The sequence below is a fragment of the Rhinolophus hipposideros genome (genome assembly GCF_964194185.1).
Source record: "Rhinolophus hipposideros genome assembly, chromosome: 6".
NCBI lineage: Eukaryota > Metazoa > Chordata > Mammalia > Chiroptera > Rhinolophidae > Rhinolophus > Rhinolophus hipposideros.
Window position 1 is genome coordinate 93046720 of NC_138052.1, and position 17910 is coordinate 93064629.

At 42.8% G+C, this 17910-nt stretch overlaps 1 protein-coding gene across 1 annotated transcript in view; it reads right to left on the reverse strand.

Annotated features, from left to right (window-relative positions):
• The window catches only part of DNER (delta/notch like EGF repeat containing), a 274119-nt gene that overhangs the window by 151803 nt on the left and 104406 nt on the right, over positions 1 to 17910 (reverse strand). Inside the window, exons 2-4 of the mRNA XM_081051089.1 lie at positions 11468 to 11770; positions 9025 to 9119; positions 6660 to 6826 (exon numbers count right to left, since the gene is read on the reverse strand). Of these exons, the coding sequence (XP_080907215.1) occupies positions 6660 to 6826; positions 9025 to 9119; positions 11468 to 11770 (565 nt within the window). The remainder of the gene's footprint in view (positions 1 to 6659; positions 6827 to 9024; positions 9120 to 11467; positions 11771 to 17910) is intronic.

Here is a 17910-nt window from a genome sequence, read left to right on the forward strand (position 1 = left end):
ATTACTGATTTGGATCTGCATCTCCTGGTGGCCTCTTCCAACAAGTCAGAGGAAAACAGACACTGAGCGTCTTTTACTCCACATGGGATCCTTTCTTCTGACGTGTCAGTGGTCTGTACCTGGCCCTTTGCTCTCCACACCCCTTTCCTGCCACCCTCAGTCTTCCCCAAGGAGCCAGATCCCAGCTGCTCCACATGGAAGAGGGGCAGTGTCTGGCCTATTTATCTCCTAGTTCTTTTAACTCTCAAGCAAGCAACAAAAGAAGTCATTGAGAAAGGGCTGAGATACAGTCAGACCCATCTTGAGACCTGATGCCTAAATTGCTAAAATAGCCACATGCAACAAAATTAATATTGGCCACTATGTATTGTTTCAGGGAGCTCTCCAGCCAAACTGATGTTTTTAAAAAAAAAAATCTCCTATCCCTCCTCTTCTATTGGAACTTTTCCCCTTTGAATACTGCCCACCACCCTACCCCAGTTAGCATAGTCCTTCAGGGAGCACCTTCCCCCAACTCGCTCTCTCCATCAAATTTAGAGGATGAGACACCCCAACTCCAGCCAAATTACTTTTGAAACTTACATTTAATGGACAAGTCTTTTATAGGAAGTTTATCCAGAAGGCAGGAGAGAGATACAATTCACAATTAAGAAATTAGAGCTTTATTAAGGGATTCCAGAGGACTACCTGAAAATTCACATCAAAGTCCAGAAGGTTCCCTCTTTGCTTGTTGAGGATAAACAGAGAACTCAGGAAATAAAATTCACACCTTGAGCACCTAACTTGTATAAACTTATTCACACCCAAGATGTGAGGCAGTTAGAGGAATGGATGGGATTTTCAAAGGTTCTGCTGTGTGCTTGTTGAAGTTAAATTCTATTTCCAGTTGTGATGGCCATTAGTCAATTCCTAGCACTAACATGAAATTATGTTAATGACAGACTCCTGTGCCATGAAAATGTCATTCACTGCCCTTTGTCCATCCCAGGAGAATAGTTTACCTGCCTACCTTCCCCCGCAGTGGTGGCAGCTCCTTCTCCTGAATCCTACAGCCACTTTTGCACATGCCTTGTCCATAGCACTCGGCTCTCCCTGTGGCCCCACTGACTCAGAGGCCACAGCTAAATCCTCTGTGCGTGTCCAGGCTGGCACAGTGCCTGGGAACTAAGAGGCATGCAACATGTATGTTCTACATGAACACAGAACTACGTATTTCCCATAGCCCTGCTGCCTAAAAATGTAAGTAAATAAAAGTAGGTTAAGTTCCTTGATGTGGGGACTTGGGACACAGGTAAATCTGTTAAAGAAAACATCCTTGGAGAAGTAGAAAATGTTGAAAAACATATCTCTTCTCACATGATCACATACATAGCTTACCATGGTGGGTTCTAACATTTTTAGGGACTCAGATGTCTTTGAGAGTCCAATGAACTTTTGACTCTCTTCTAAGAAGGATGTACAAACACGTAAGAGTTTGCAGTGCATTTTCAGGACATCCGTAGGATCTGTGAGGTGACCTTTGACACCCCCATAACTGCCACAAAACCAGGGGCCAATTGAACCCAGATTAAGAGCTTGTGCCTCAGAGTAACAGCATCAGTTGGTTGCATATTGACAATTCTGGTTTTTGTTGTTTTTAAAACAAGTCAGTATAATCTGTTTGACTACAAAAGACTGCATATCCAAGAAAGCATCATGATGCCAGTGAGGATAAATGCGTCAAGTGAGTCCATAAAGATCTAAACCTCTGGGGCCAGGACATTCCATTGCACAGGCTCGGTCTTACTACCCTGTTTCCCCGAAAGTAAGCCCTAGCCGGGTCATCAGCTCTAATGCACCTTTTGGAGCAAAAATTAATATGAGATCCAGTCTTATTATATGTTATATTATATAAGACCCAGTCTTATATTATAGTAAAATAAGACCGGGTATTATATTATAGTATAGTATAGTATAGTATATTACATTACATTATATAAGACCTGGTCTTGTATTACAGTAAAATAAGACCACATCTTATATTAATTTTTGCTCCAAAAGACGCATTAGAGCTGATGGTCCGGCTAGGTCTTATTTTCAGGGAAAAGAAGTCATCACCTCCACTGCACCTGCTAAAGTACCACGTTGCTCCACCTTATTTCTCCAGAAAAGAAAACAAAGAGAATGCACTGCTTTACAAATCCTTTTGCATGACAAGTATCTTTTTCAATTGAAAACTTATACTCAAGGAAACTTAAGGTATTCTACAGTTCCCAGGAGACACCAACGGGTTAGGCACAGACTAGGGACATTTCTAATCCAGTTAAGACATCAGATACCAAGACCTGGAAGTCACTGATTCCCAGAGTTCTGTGGCTGATTCCCCAACTATGATCCAGAAGACAACACCCAGCTCCTAGAGGGCATTCCCGTGGGCTGCAGGTTGCAAATTCACTCTTTGTCAAGCTAAAGTGGATCTAAGCTATTAAGAGCGGCTTTTCAGTAGGTCATAAATGAAACACCCCTGGTCCGGAGTCAACGTACAACTGCACTTATTTTTATGACTATGTTAACATTAAAAAAAATGTACTACAAACTGTAAGAAAGAATGGTGCCAGTGTCATGAAAGTGATAGAAAAAAATAGTGGGTCGTGGGCAGGAGACTAGAATGAAGAAAGAGAAACAAGGCAAATTATGAGCTGCCAGACGACGGGAAAGAAAGAATGGAGAGAGAAACAAGCTGGATCACACCGAAAATAATTTCAAAGAAGAGGAAAGAAATGCAATACCAGAGTGGGGTAGCAACAAATACGGACCCTAAACGAGAAAAGTGGGAAGGGAAAGGTGGGTTTTCTCTGAGCAAGTTGGTCGACAGGACGTAAGGGTGAAGAAGACACGCCCCGCCCGACCAAAAGGAGAGCTCACCGTGCGAAGAGTCCAGGGTCGTCTGTGTGTTAGTAAGAATCGACAAGGGTTTAAGGAGATTTGAGAATCCATGCAGAGAAGAGTCTCTGATTGGCCATTTTTCTCCTAAACCATTCCCAATGAGAAGAGTTTAAATGAGGAATAGATTTGGGGGTCGGAGGCATGGGAAGGATGGGGTGGGAGTCCAGGTAGTGATGGCAAACGTAGTGGGTAGGTAGCAGAGGTCCACCCAGTAGAAGCGAGGACAGGTGACAAGAGGAAATAAAACCTAGAGAAGGGGTCTAGCGGGGCTTTCCCCCTAAGGAAATGGTGACCTCCAACAGCTTTGGACACAGAGGCCACACACTGGAGGGCTGGGCTGTCCCTCACCCCTGATAGCAATGTCTCCAAGCAACCCCACGTGAACAAAATACAAAACAAAATTACCTTATGTAAGACAGGCAGGCCGCAACTCTGTTTCATGAGAAGGCAACAGGAGTTATGAATCTTTCCTATTTGAAACCGGGAACTATTGGCCAATGAGTCACTGTGGAGCTAATGAGCACCTACAATGCCTCCCATGGAGCAGACGATGCTAAACGAAGGTTAACTTCATTATTTACCCCAAAACACTGCATAAAGCAAATAACATATTTGGAAGAGACATATTTGGGGAAAACAGAAGCGATAATTAAGCGGAGAGCAGAAGAATTGAAACTCGGTGACAACCCAGAGGGAAAGTGGTTGACGCACTGAGGCACAGCAAAAAAAAGAGCTACGTACTGCATAAAATGTTCTTTCATCTCTGTCTTTCTATGAAATCATATCAATATTCATAAGGCAATAGTAATGAAAGAAAATGACAAAAAGTAAAAGCAGTGGCACTGAAATGGGTTAAATTCAAGTACATTATCACCACCTGGAATAAATCAAACATTAACGTTGGGCTCTCAGCAATAAACTTTAAAAAAGGAATAAGTGTGTAAAGCTGGGTGACAGCAACCACGTTTGTCCGTCAGAGACAGAGAAGGGACTCCTCTGCTCTGTTGCATAGAAATATTAAAATACTTTGCTCCTTAGTTATGCACCTGAAATCTATTGACAGAAAGGCGGAGAGAGGAAACAGCCAGTTCCTGGAAGTGAATTCACATTTCTTTCTAAAAAGGAGCAGTAGTAACTACACACAGCAGCACAATTCCGGAACTTCACTATCCCTTTAGCATGGAAGTTTTCTCCCACCTACACTTGCTTCAATTTGTTCATCGGTAAAATGAATGCCATTGTCCTCTTCAAAATAGTCTTTTGGTTCTTCACTGAAATGTATTCATGGCTACAGAGCCCACTATTGCAATAAATGAATTTTTTTAAGAAAGCTGCTTTTTTAAAAGAACAAACAAAAAAGGAGCATTAAACGTGTCAATGCAGTAAGCATAAAGCTTCCACAATAACCACAAAAGATCAATCTTGTTTCTTTAAGATAAAAAGAATGTGTAAAAAAGAGTCGGTGCCAGTGTGTAGGGGGAGCCAATTTGTCCTTGTGACAAACCTGGCCATTCTTTCCCAGAAGGCTCTTGTGCAAGATTATCTTTAAAGAGAATAACACTAAAACATCATGAGCTCCACTACAAAGGCATATAAAACACTTAGAAAGCTCTGGTTAGGAAATGTTAAAAGATACCAGATCACAAATTTTCAAAATGGAAAACAATGGCTTAGAGAAATAAAGGGTGTCACTCAACATCATTGTCTCCTCCTCATAATTTTAAAGGATAATTTTTTGAGAAAGAATTCCTTAATTTAGCTAATATAGCCATCTAAATTTTGGAAATCATTCCTCCAAGAAATAATAATTTCAAACAAAGATAAATTTTTCCGTGAAATTTTTTGTTAGCAAATGAGCTCAAATTCTGTTGGCGTTCATAAAATTCCTTGTATCTCAAAAAAATACATGTATGTTAATGCTGGAAAATCCTTCTCTATTAATTTGCACCCCTACTCCCAATATCAGTCTATAGTTATAATTATCTTACAAGCAAAAGTTGTATAAAATTTAAGCTAGCATTTCAAATGACTATCTTCTGGTAAAAATGACATTTTAAAGAGTAGTAATAGTTCATACATTTTCTTGAAATGTTAGTTCCATGTTAGAAGGGAAGGCTAATTGACTAAAAAGAAAAACTTTAAAGATCAATATAAAATAAAATTGAAACTTTATCAAAATATGCAAACAATTTCCTCTTAGATAAAATTGTTACAACAGATAGGGATGTAAATAATAGTTAATTGGAATGCACTGGGGAGTAAAATTTAGATCTGTCTCTTGACAATGCTTCATCACACAATTTCTAACTAGTAATCTAGTACTATCTCAATAGTCAAAAACTGGTTTGGAGTTAAATACCATCCCCTCCTTTTCCAGCACATCCATTCCGCAAGATGATTTCTCCTTACCTTCTCTCCACCCAATAAAATCTCTGCTTCCCCCAGTTGGATTTTCCAAAGATCAGGAAATGACCTTCTCATCAGAGAAGGTTTAGTCAAGTATAAAATGCTACGTAAATTATACAGAGCTGAGTATTTCATTCTATCACCTTATCTTCATTATGATATTTGCATCAAACACGTTTTAGAGAATATCTTAATGTATATTTTCCATTTAATTTAAAATATTTAGTGTACATCAGAAAAAAATAAAGTAACCGAGTATCATCCCTAACGCTTGTAATTTATACTTTCATATCTATTTTCATTAAACCCTCCCAACACCCTGAGAGACAGGTGCTGTCACTCACCTCCCCACCCCCTATCTTCCAGGTGAGGACTGTTGGAATATATGACTGGACAGGAGAAGGTGTTAACAGCAGGATGCAGGAGCTGCTTGGGTGCCTGGACTGGGATGGGCAGAGTTTAAACTTGACTTTATGTCTTTGAGTTGAGGCTGCACGAAGAAACAAGCTCTAATACCATAGCTTTGATATCGGCAGGCTAAGGGCTAGAGTTACAACTCGCAGCCCCAAAGGCACTCTAAGCTGGTGTAGACAACTGGCAGGATGCGGGTTGGAATGCTAAACTAAGGGACAGTCTTCTGGTGTAGCCCTTGTGAGTAGCAGGAGTAGGGGTGAAAGGTCATGCTTTCTGAAGGGCATTTCTCCTCCAGGGCAGAGGAATCTGAAAACAGCTAATTGGACATGGGGTAGTTTAGGGAAGGTTAAATTACAGATTTAACCAAGTTTGTTCGAGAAAGAGTAAGAATCAGAAGTGACCCACAGAGGAGGGGTGAGTGTGGGGAAGAGGGGTCGCAAAGACAGTTGTGATTTCTGAGTCACTTCTGAGGTACAGAAGTGGTAAATCGCTTGCTGAGCTGCTGTGTCCAGGTTGGTCCAGGTTGGGAATATAGGTTTTTCTAAGAGACCAATGCTCAGTGCCTTGAGTTGCCCACAAGTCTTGGAGAAAGCGGCAGACCAAAGAGTTGGAAATTAACGTGAGATGGAAAGCATGACGTGACACGGATCACACACCTATGATGCTTTGGCCAGGGCTGGGGTATAGTCTCGGGGAATGAGAGCCCACGTTTTTTCCACTTTGAGCCACACTGCAAATACTACCTTAGAAACCAATTTTGATTATGAGCAAAACCTCACTAAAAACAGAGGAAATAGTGTTGATGGCCAGAATTCAGATTATCCTGGCAAAACTCTTATACATTGTCTGTAAACACCAAACCAAGGTCAGGTAGAACCGGATGCGGTGTTGGGTAGATGATTTCCATAACTCACCGATGAAGTGATTGTGCCCCAAGGCGAGCATTTCCTCCAGGAGGACAAGACCCCCAGGAGCCTGCAGGAGGGTCACACTCCGTCCATCTATGAGGGAGCACTGCTGAAATCCTGTGGCCGTGACCTTCCACAGCAAAATCAGCAAAGCAGTGGCGTCTTGCCGAATTCTGAAAACAGAAACGGTGTAAAGGGAAAGCCCCATTCAGAAAAATTCATTTTAGAACCAGTCCATCAAATTAAAACTAAACATAAAGACAGTGTGTACATCCACAAAGGTACAAGGGCACTGACGCAACAACGGTCATACAAACAAGCACCCGCTTGGTGCACACTCATGGCTGCCATTTACCACATGTATTAGAAACGTCTGGCTCTCACTCAATCAAACATAGACCTTCAGATCACTAATAGATCATTCATCTTTGGGTGACAATTCAAATCAATAATAAAAATTTATTTATAATAAAAAGGTATACTGAATTCCTTTAGAGACAACTCTTTACATCCCCATATAACATAGAGTCCTGCTTGAATTTATTATAATTGTGTAATCCATCCCGAAATAGCCACTTAAGCGAAAGTGTGCCACTTCCCATGCTTCAAGCCTCCCCTGACTTATTCTTGTTTTCGGAATAAAATCCAAGAAATGAGAGCCCTATAGGAGACTAATCACCCTCAGCCTCAGTTCCCCTCTGGGACTCAAATCTGGCACCTCCAACCTTGAGCCCCAGGGAGCTACCTATTGGGGAAGTCCCAATAGGTCCTGGCCCCGCTCCCAGCCTTTGCCTCCTCCTGCCCATGAGAAACGGGCATTCTTCAATGACATGTTTGCACTGGTGCCCGGAGCTGCCCCCAGCACAGAGCTCCTGGCTTGCAGCAGGGTGCGGAGTAAAGGGCTGATACATGATTGACTTCATGAATAAATCCAAGTCTAAGGGGCTAGGAACCCTCACAAGTAAGTTCAGGGCGACCGGAGATCATTCCACACTCCCACACTCCCACCTTACTCTGCCTGTGTCAGACTCTGCTATTTCTGCCCAGCTTTGCAGCTTAAGAGGGTCTTGGAGAATTTCAGGTTTGTTGAGAGTGGGGTCGGGTGGGGTGGGGGGGGACAAGACAAAAAGCATTGAAGCATTCAAAGGGAGAGAAGATCAGAACTATTCGGAAAGGCTTATGAAAGTAAGATAATAAGACCTAGACAAGAAAGGGCTGGGAGATGGTATCATAGACGTAAAGGAAACTAATGAACCTCATTTCCCTAAACCCCGCTCCCTACAGAGGCGGTTTCGTCCGTATTGTGAACAACGAAACACTTAGGAGCGGGGTCCCCCTACTGGTAGAACTCGAAGCTGCCACACACACAACACCTTTCTGGCTCCGGGGACTCCTTCCCAGAGCCCAGAGTTCATTGTTCACCCTGGCTCTTCGCCATTCCTTCCCCCACCAGAGGGAGTCAAGGCTGGGGCGAGGGGATGCAGGGGCAGTGTAACAAAGTCCCTCTTCCAAACATTTTTAGGGACTCCGTAGCTTAGAAGGCAAGGTGGGCAAAAATGACCCAGGATGGATGGAAGAGGTCTGTAACACCCACTGTCCCCTTAAAAGGGAGCCCATGCAGCTCACTGCTTAACCAGGGCCACGGGTCCTTCGGTCTTCCAAAGTCCCTGAAGACCAGACAACAAATGTCCATTTGATTGCACAGGGCATAGAGGTGGGGGACAGCAGTTAATAGGGACAGAGAACGGCAGGCAATGGGAGTGCTCAGACAGGACCGAGAGGATGGCCAAATGCTGACTCCCCCTTCTCCCCAGCAAGCACAGTGCCTGGTGTACAGCGAGTGTTCAGCCAGCAGGGCTTCGCCTGCCCGGTCCCCAACCCCACCAGTGACAATGGACAGTACGTGATGCAAAAGAGCTTAACTTTAAAACCAAACACTCTCTTCTCAGCTGCTTGTTTTCAAAGAGAAAATTGTTATGTTTCCATTTTAACTTTGGGGTAAATTAATGCATAAGAATTTAACTAGTGGGCCATTAAAATCATAAGAGGCCAGAGAATTTTGGAAGCAAAAGTCATTTGGGAAGTGAAAGGTCTGGATCTCAGCTAAGGCCCCAGGGTTTCTTACGCCACACCTGACGGTGCCCATCCAATTCCACAATTCCACATCTCCAGCCTGACTGGATCCCATTATAATGTTCTCCTCTGAAATAGCGTCCTCACGGTTTTGAGTGACATTGGCCACGTCTACACATGAACCCCATTCATGTTTCTCACTGGAGGGACCCGTTACAGACCAGTTACGTGGACAGACATGGCCCTGCACCCAGTCACAGTATAAATCTTCACAGTTTTTAACGGAGAATTTTCTTACTTGACTGCGGTGTTTTGTGGCACCTCAAAGGATACCAGGCGGCCACCCGCAGAGCTGTTAGAACTGGCGTTCCCACAGGCGATATCTGGAATCACCTGGAAAAAGAAAATTTTTAAAACACAAGTAACTGGGGCTGATCACACTATAAGATAACATTATAAAGCAAAATTCCCTGGGCTGCATGCCGTTGGTCCCTTTCGATGCTGCCAGGGTGGGGACAGAAAGCGGACAAGTGAAATCTTACCGAAGCCAAAGAAAAAAATGAAAGCTTCACCGTTCAAGTTTCTAAAATACAAAAGCTTTCCTGGGAGCAGGAAAAAAGTGATAGGATTGCAAAAACCTGATAATAGGATCTCGTAGGGCCGGGAGCAGGGGACCCTCTTTCATGTAACAGGCACCTCTACTCTCTGCTCAGTCTGGGGGAATAAGGGACTGCATGCTCAGGGCACACGGAGCTGGCCTTTAAGGCCTAGCTCGCACACGGTGGCGGGTGTAATCCTTAATGACTAGGAGCATGAGCCTTTAAATAAGTAACAGGCAAGAGGTATCTGGTATGGTGGCCCTGCTGTGTACACAGGTGGGTCTCCTTCACTGTGTGCACATGTGAAGGCCAGGCACCTGCTGCCCTTTTCTTTCACTGTGGACTACACCTTCAGTTTTGTAAGTGATATGTTCCCCAAAGTGTCTACTGATGTGTACAAAACAAGAGGAGCTCGAGAGGGAAACAAAACTGTGCTCCTTAGGAAGCACATTGCCAACCCAACACTTGGGCTGCGTCAGGCGCTCCTGACCAGTTTATTCATTTACGCCTCATGTCGTGATCACTGCCCTCACCCATGAGAGTCAAAATCAGAGGGTATTAAAGGTATCCCTCATCATGACGTTGACTGATAACGAAACGGAAATCCTCAGCACTTTCATCCCACACCCGACACCTAATAGTCAAATGCTGCAGGGAAACCCCACCGTGGACTTTCAAAGATGTGCGTCCAAAATCTTAAGCCACAAAACTTTGCTCAATCTGTGTAACAGACAATTGTCCTGTAAATTTTAGTCCCCTAAGGCTCCAAATGCTTCATGATTCTGAAGCATCATTACTTCATGAAATGGGGAAGCCCAAACACATTCACATGTCTCCTTCCTCTGCTGCCTCTAACCTGCTTCTTGAACCTCCTAAGAAATAACAGCAGGAAGGGAAGATGAGGCTTTTTTTTTCATATTTACCAGCTGTAGGATAGCACGTCTTTAAATAAAGACATTGAAATGGCTGATTAAGGAGAGATTTTCTTTAAAGAATACTTCCTTGATAAACATGGAACCAAATCTAGTTCACATTCAAGAAGTGAGTCCCTCAGCAAAGAGGTATTAAAAACCGTAACTTCAAAGGCTTTATTAAAAGTCTGAAATCAGAACAAGTCCACCGTTTCTAAGGGAGGCTGAGAACACTGTCTTGTAGTCTGAAGGTGGCCTTCATAAATTGTGTGGCAATGGAAAAACAAAAGTGGGTCAACTCGTTAGAACTACCCAAGAAAATCAAAGAAGACATGCTACCTTACCTCTTTTTATAAGGGAAATTCCTAGACACATTCCTTCACTCAAAAAGTGCTACACAAAGATCTGTGTGTTTTTTCCATTTAAGCTACAAAACCTGTAATGATATACAACCCCAGGTCTATGTGGACGTCATGTAAAATATAAAATATGGAATGGGATTACAGTCTATCGATGCCACCTCAAATTCATGATCTGGATTTGTTCCCAAATTCTTCCAGCTAGAAAATTGATATTTTAGGTCAACTTTTAGGGATGTACTGAAATTTTTATATTTTATGTAGTGAGACTTCTGATGAGCCTGAACATACAATAAGCCAAACTCAGACTGGACAAGATTCAATAAATAGAATTTGCTGTTGCCAAAATAAATAAAATTTGCAAATTTCATTCTCAAGTGCATTCTCAAAATATTTTTAAAATCAAGGATAGCTTTTTTTTTTCTAAATCCCACTGAAATGCTTCACGTTACCATAAATAGAACCTAAACCATAACAAACAAACAAAAAGTTGAGCATACGATTCCATGAAGGAAAATTAGGTCAACAATGGAGGGTCTGTGATATGTCCATTTATATGACTCTTCTTTGAGCTGTCTGCCCCCAAATCTAAGATTACGTACAGAAATGTATGTGGCTATCGTTCCAGAAACAAATTTCATTCCTTTTCTTTTCTTGATTACTCTCTTCATGCTTAGGAGACAATCACAATCCAAATGTTCCATTTGTGTAACTAAGAGAGCTGTCAAACAAGTACGGATGGGAATAAGGTTGTTTTGTTCAATAGGTAATTTAAAGGTTTTCCATTTTTTACTGCTGACGTTGGAACCACGGGCATTATTTTAACCTAGTTAGTTCCGCACATAAAAATATGTGCAACAACACATTCTCACCTCCACTTGATCCCATTTCATTTCTACCACTTTCTGCCCTGTTTTCGGCTGCCACGTGGGCAGGGTCACGGTTGCCTGAGAGCGGGGCAGGATGACGTCAGGCTCCTGGGTAGCGGGGACAGGCTGGAGCTGTCTGGGTGCCACGGACTCGGTCCAGCCTGAGGTTGGAAGACTGGGAAGTGCCTGTTCACAGTTTGGACCTTCGTAGCCTTCAGCGCAAACACAGAGGTAGCCATCGCTGCCGGGGATGCTACTGCAGTTGCCATGGTGACAAGGGTTGCTGGCGCAAGGATCCGCAACAATCTGAAATGAGACCACAAATGGGCCAATTATTCCCTCATAAGAAAAGTGGTGCCATCGCTGGGAAATTAGCTCAGTGTCTCAGAGCTGCTGCTCAGGAAACGCTGTTCCTGTGAAATACAAGGTCTTCACTGCTTGTCCCAAAGTCATCCCAACATTCAACTCTCCTCAGGTAACAGGTGTCCAGCCCGGACATACATAGGGAAGGGCCTCCCTGAACCCCAAAGCCCTAAACTATGTTGATTTCAGGAACACGCTTTCTAGAGGAATTTTCTAAGGTGAAAATAATTAAAATTGAGGCTCATTAGGAAAATACCAACATTGATTTTGCAGCTGCATGTCATGACAAATAATACTAGGCGTCTAAATTGAAGTCTCCTTTTGCACATCCTGGACCATCACAAGGTTTGCTCATGAGAAATGACTGCCTCGTTTCTTTCTCCTACAGGTGCGCCTACCTCAGTCTCCCAATTTCCTACCTGAGGAACCAAGTTTGTTACGGTGATTGTTACTTCATGACTGACTTCCAAAATGAGGAGCACGCATGACAACTGCAAGCAAGTAGAGAGCAGTGTGTATTAAGCAGAATTTGGTGAATGTTTCTACCTCATTATTTTGGAGGGTGATTACAGAGAAATGTGACCTTGCTGGATATGGGAGCTAAAAATTCACTTACATGTCTTCAAATTGTGTTCCTGTTCTGAGTGTTTCTATCTCTGAGTCCTTTGCTGACCTCTGAATTGCCATTTGTTATTACTGGGAGATGCTACAAAACAATGTGAAATTAAACAATAAAATAATGCTTCCCTGGAGACAGCTCATGTTCTCAATGCTTATTCAATTATCATTTGCTTTTGGGATAACAGAAAATTAGACCTCTACTTGATGTACTCCTGGCTTCTCAGGGCTGACCATAAAATAGAATTCAGGAAAGAACAGACTACAGAGAAATGCAGCCCTGATTTCTCCTATTGAAATGGTTCACATAAACACACATACAAGTAATTCTGCATGGAAAATGGCTACTCACTCCACTAATATCCTTGTCAAACACTTTCCAACCAACTTCTTCAGGACTGTAAAGGGGTTTTTGAATCAAATAAAATGAAGCTCCAGAAAGAGTGTTAAGTCTCGACTATCACTTGGCAATTCCTTCACAGAATCTCAGATAAGAGTAGATGGATTGGTATCTGCCAAGAATATTTAAACTGGAAATGATTTTAAAATATTTATAATGTTTAGCAACTCAAAGTAAAATCCAAACTCCTTCCATGGCAGACGAAGCTCTGATCTGACCCCTTCCTACCCCTGATGTCCTCTCTTCCCACACACGTTCCTCCTCCCTGGTCTCTTTCTTGCTGTCCCTGGACCAAGCCAAGGTCATGCCGAGCTCCGCGCTTTTGCTCCTGCTGGGCTCTCTGCCTGGCATACTTTCCTCCCAGACGTTGCATGGTTATCTCACTTATTTCACTAAGTTCTCTACTCCAATGTCATCTACTTGGAGAAGTCTTCCCTCGCAACAAAAGCTAAAATAATTCCTTTTTTCCTCTGCCACAGACATGTGAGCTCCATGAGCACATGGACTTTATCCACTGTGTTCACGGCTCTACTCCCAGCTCATCGAGGAACGCAGAAAACATGGCAGGGTTTCCTTTTAAAAGTGCTGACAAAATAAAGATAGATAGATAGATTGATTGATTGCTATTTGGAAAGCAACGTGTGATGAGGTAGAGATGTGAATTTCTCCTTAGTCGTGATACTGTTATCTCGTTTCTGCTTTGTTTTTAGGAAAGCTTCATGGAATGGGTATCACCTCAAGAATTATATGACAGGAAGGAAGAAGGATTTAATTAGCGAGGATAAAGGGTCCCTATAAGCCATGTTTCTGAAATCAACTTTTAATGCAATGTCTGAGATCGACATAGTCACAGATTGAGACGTAGCATGTGCTTAAAACACACAGAAATGCATTTAGATCATTTAAGTACATTGAAGAGATTATAAAAATTAATTCTGGAAATCCAAACCTCCACTGTGCAGCTTAGAGAATGACATACTAAGGCAAAGGCCACCCAGCTGAGGCCAAAGAGGCCCCAGGGCTTCTGCCCCCTCCCACAGCCCACTGCTGGCAACAGCCAGTCCTCAGAGAGGACCAAGGCACAGCGTAAATCCAATACCTGCTCCAGACAAAGAATTCAAAGTACAGGTATCTGCCTTCACACAGGAAAGGCGTGGTACCTATGGCTCCCCACTGTGGTGGTTATTTAGGGTTTTCAAAGAACATTGCCATATAGTGTCTCACAACAGACCTGAAATTAAGAAGGATTTTTCTGAACCCATATCACTGTTGGGAAACGGGAGGGCAGAGGAGTTGAGTGACCCATCACGGCCCAACCATGCCACACCTTCTGACGTCCAGCTGAGAGTTCCTTCCACAACACAACACTGCAACTTTGTTATCTAGTTATTACCATCACACACACACACACACACACACATACACACACACACAATCCCTGTGGAGAAGGCAAAAGGGAAAGGTTATACTTCTGTGAGCAACAGAAAATAAGTAAGAGTTAAACACAGGCCAATGAAGACCACCTCAAATGCTTTATTAGAATAAAGGTATCACGATAATACTCGGTGAATATTGATGGAGGCCTCACTCTGTGACTAGAACTGCACCAGGTCTGGGAATAACATGCTAAAAGGAAAAATAAAACAAAACAGATGCTGTGTCTGCCCCTGTAGACTTTCCATCTAGTACCCCACACAGGCACTAAGAACAACGGCAAAACTGCGACTCCCTGCCATTTTTTCACTCAGTACTTTTGGGTACCTTCCAGTACCTTTAGCATTTTTCCTTTCTGAACCTCCTCCTTACGACCACCCTCTAAGGTAAGTGCATTTATTATTCTACTTGTACGGCTAAGACTTAGCAATGTTAAGCAAATACTGAATTTTACTCGACCAAAGTCTTTACAGAGCCTTTCTAAGCCCTGTGTGATGGCTCCTTCCCTAAACTGCTTTAGCATCACCTCCCACTCCTGGTCTCCCTTTCTTGGCTCCAGACGCACTGACCTCACTGTTCCTCTATTCCGCCAGGCATCTCCTGCCTCAGGGCCTTTCATGGCCATTGCCTCTATTACTTCTCACTTCTTACTCCCAAGCCTTCTTTGAGTCCTTGGTCAAATGTCACCTGCTCAGGAGGACTTCTCTGGTATAGGGTATACTGGTATAGGGTATACCAGTGCCAAGTCTCCACCGCTTGGCACTGTCCATCCCTCTTTCTCTGCTTCATTTTCCCCAAAACATATGTCACCGTCTAATATCTTGTGTGGGGGGAAAAAGTTATTCATTACATTTATTTTCTATCTTCCCCCACTGAAATGTAACACCTATGAGGTCATATTGCTTTTCTTTTTTTATACCTGTTTGTTTACTCGAGGGCCTCCAGCTCTAGAACAGGGGAGCTGACTGAATCAATGGCTGAGTGAATGAATGGTGTTTTATACAAAGCACGCACTGGGGTACAAAGCAGAAAATTAAATGCACTATGAGGTCACTGATCCCTTCTTTAAAATAATCATTTCACAGTAATGCTACTTCTTTGGCTTTTCTATTCATTGCTTCACTAACAATGACAAGTACCTACCATTCTATAACACTACTTAGACTAGTTTCATTAAAAAAAAATCAGTTTCAATTACATAACAGAAAATATAAGATAAAATGCAATAACTAATTTTTAAGCAGAATCCTGGAATTGTAAATATTTATTGTAAGTCCTGTCTGACTGGATACAACTTAGATTTTTTTTTTTAAGTTTCTATTTGTATTTTATCTCATAAGAAAAAAGTCCTGTCGTAGAGGTCATTACTGCCCTTGAATCCCATTAAGTTTGAACTTTAAGCAGGAAATAACCAAGCTGTCAAAATGCATAATGAGGCAAAACATCATAATTAATAGACCTGACTTTGGGGATACCCAAAATTCAACAGGCGATGTTTTCCTGGCTATAACTTCTAGCTTCTAATGATGGGGAAAAAACGAGTAAGGCTTTGTAATAGCACATTTAAAAAGGAGTAAAGAGAAAGCGCATGGGTTGATGATTTTCTGCTTACAGTTAACCAACAAGCTTATTTATTAAATGCTGTATATTTGTCACATAAGGTTAATTTGTGTATTTAAGCCCAATTTTTTCACATCATAGTACTAATCTAAAACTGTTCTTATCACATTTTATTTTAAATTTTTCACCCGTGTCAAATAATTTATACCACAATCAAGAGCATTTATGGGGGTGTGCACGGCTGAGATGGGAGGCCAGACTCAGGGAAGATGCCTGACACCCCAAGAACTCAGGATAGAAAGGTGTCTCATGTGACACTTTAGCTGTGACCTGATTTCCGTCCTTGAACTGTCTGCTGCCCATATTTTTGGCCATTCCAATGCCTTCTGCAACATACAGACAGAAGGATGAAAGGTCAAACTTAAAACAAGCCTGAAAGAGGCCCATTCACAGGGTCATTAGATACAGGAAATCAAAGCTTGTAGAGTTTCCTCAAAAGTATAGCCTATGGACACTTTCATCGGCAGTACTGGGTGATGGTGGGTCTGGGGAGACATAACCACCTTCCCAGGTGATCCTTCCATGTTCCTTTAGAGAAGCTCTGGGCTTTGTTCCTACCTCTCCCGTACTGTTACAGAAAACTCAATATGGCTGGTCAGTAATTCAAGTGACATTTACAGAGTACCTGTGAAGCGCCAGGTAGGGTACCCAGAAGACGGGTCAGGAAGACAAATAAAGTCCATTCCTAGCTCTCAAAGAGCTCACAGTCTAATAGAAGGAAAAGACCCATTGACTTGGACCTGACCTGAGCAGCCTAATGGTCAACTAATACCCTGCTTAGACGCATGCAGACTATTGTAATCATGTGTTTGATTGAGTTTAAGTCCCTAACGCTGAGAGAGAGAGAATGGGCTTGACAATTGTGTGTATGAAGTGAGCAGGTCACGAGCAGGTTGCAGAGCCAGCCTGTGTTAGATGACAGTGGCCGCTCTCAACAAAACAAAGGCAGCAGAAAGGACTTCTCTAATGGAAAATGGGGCCAGCTGAGTAACTGCAGTCCTGGCATGGGCTCTGATCTGCCAGGTGGCTCAGAGGCTCTGGACCTGTCCCATGCCTGCTCTAGACACACACGCCTCGCACATTAAGTGGGGGGCTGGGGTAGAACTCCTTAAGGCCTCATCCAGCTCTATGATTCCAGATGCTTCTGACGACCACTCGGCGCTCAATGACACTGTTGTCAGAGGGTCCGGAGGGGCACAGTGCAAACCTGAGGTCACCCCCACCCCCTCGTTTGTCCCGTGCTCAGTGGGCGAGTCAGCCTGGGAATAGGAACCCCGCACAGGCCAGGAGCAGCATCTGCAACCCCAGATGGAGCCCTTTAGGTGACCCAGGCCATGCAGGTCACCAAAGGGACACGGAAGACTCATGGCTCTTACAGAGCAGTGAGGAGTAAGATACAGACACAGAAGAGAAACAACTGGGAAATCTGTGTGGTGTGATATTAACAAGTCAATAGAATGGGCCATTGTTTTAGGAATTTTTCTGAGTAGGAACTTTTGAATACAGATTTTCATATAGATCTTAGTGTCATAGGAAGAAGAAGGTGCCTTATCAAGCAAGGAACAAAAACAAATCCTCACAGCAGGATTTCTCAACCTCAGCACTACTGACTCTTTGGGCTGGGTAGTTTTGTGGGTTTTTTTTTTAATTTTTATTAAATGTATTGGGGTGACATTGGTTAGTAAAAATATATAGGTTTCAGGTGATGTATTATATTTCTGTAATACATCATCTGTATATTGCACTGTTGTGGGGCTGCCCTGTGCTTTGCAGAAGGTTTAGCAGCATGCCTCATCTCCACTTACTAGATGCCAGAAGCCCTCCATCCAACAATGACAGTTGTGACAACCAAAAATGTCAGCAGACATTACCAGCGGCCCCTGGAGCAAAATCACTCCTTAAAGGAACAGATTGATGCATTTCACCCCATTAAAATGTTTTCAAAAATCCACATGACTCCATAAATGAAGCTAAAAGGTAGCAACATGATGGAGAAAGAAAAATGTACAAC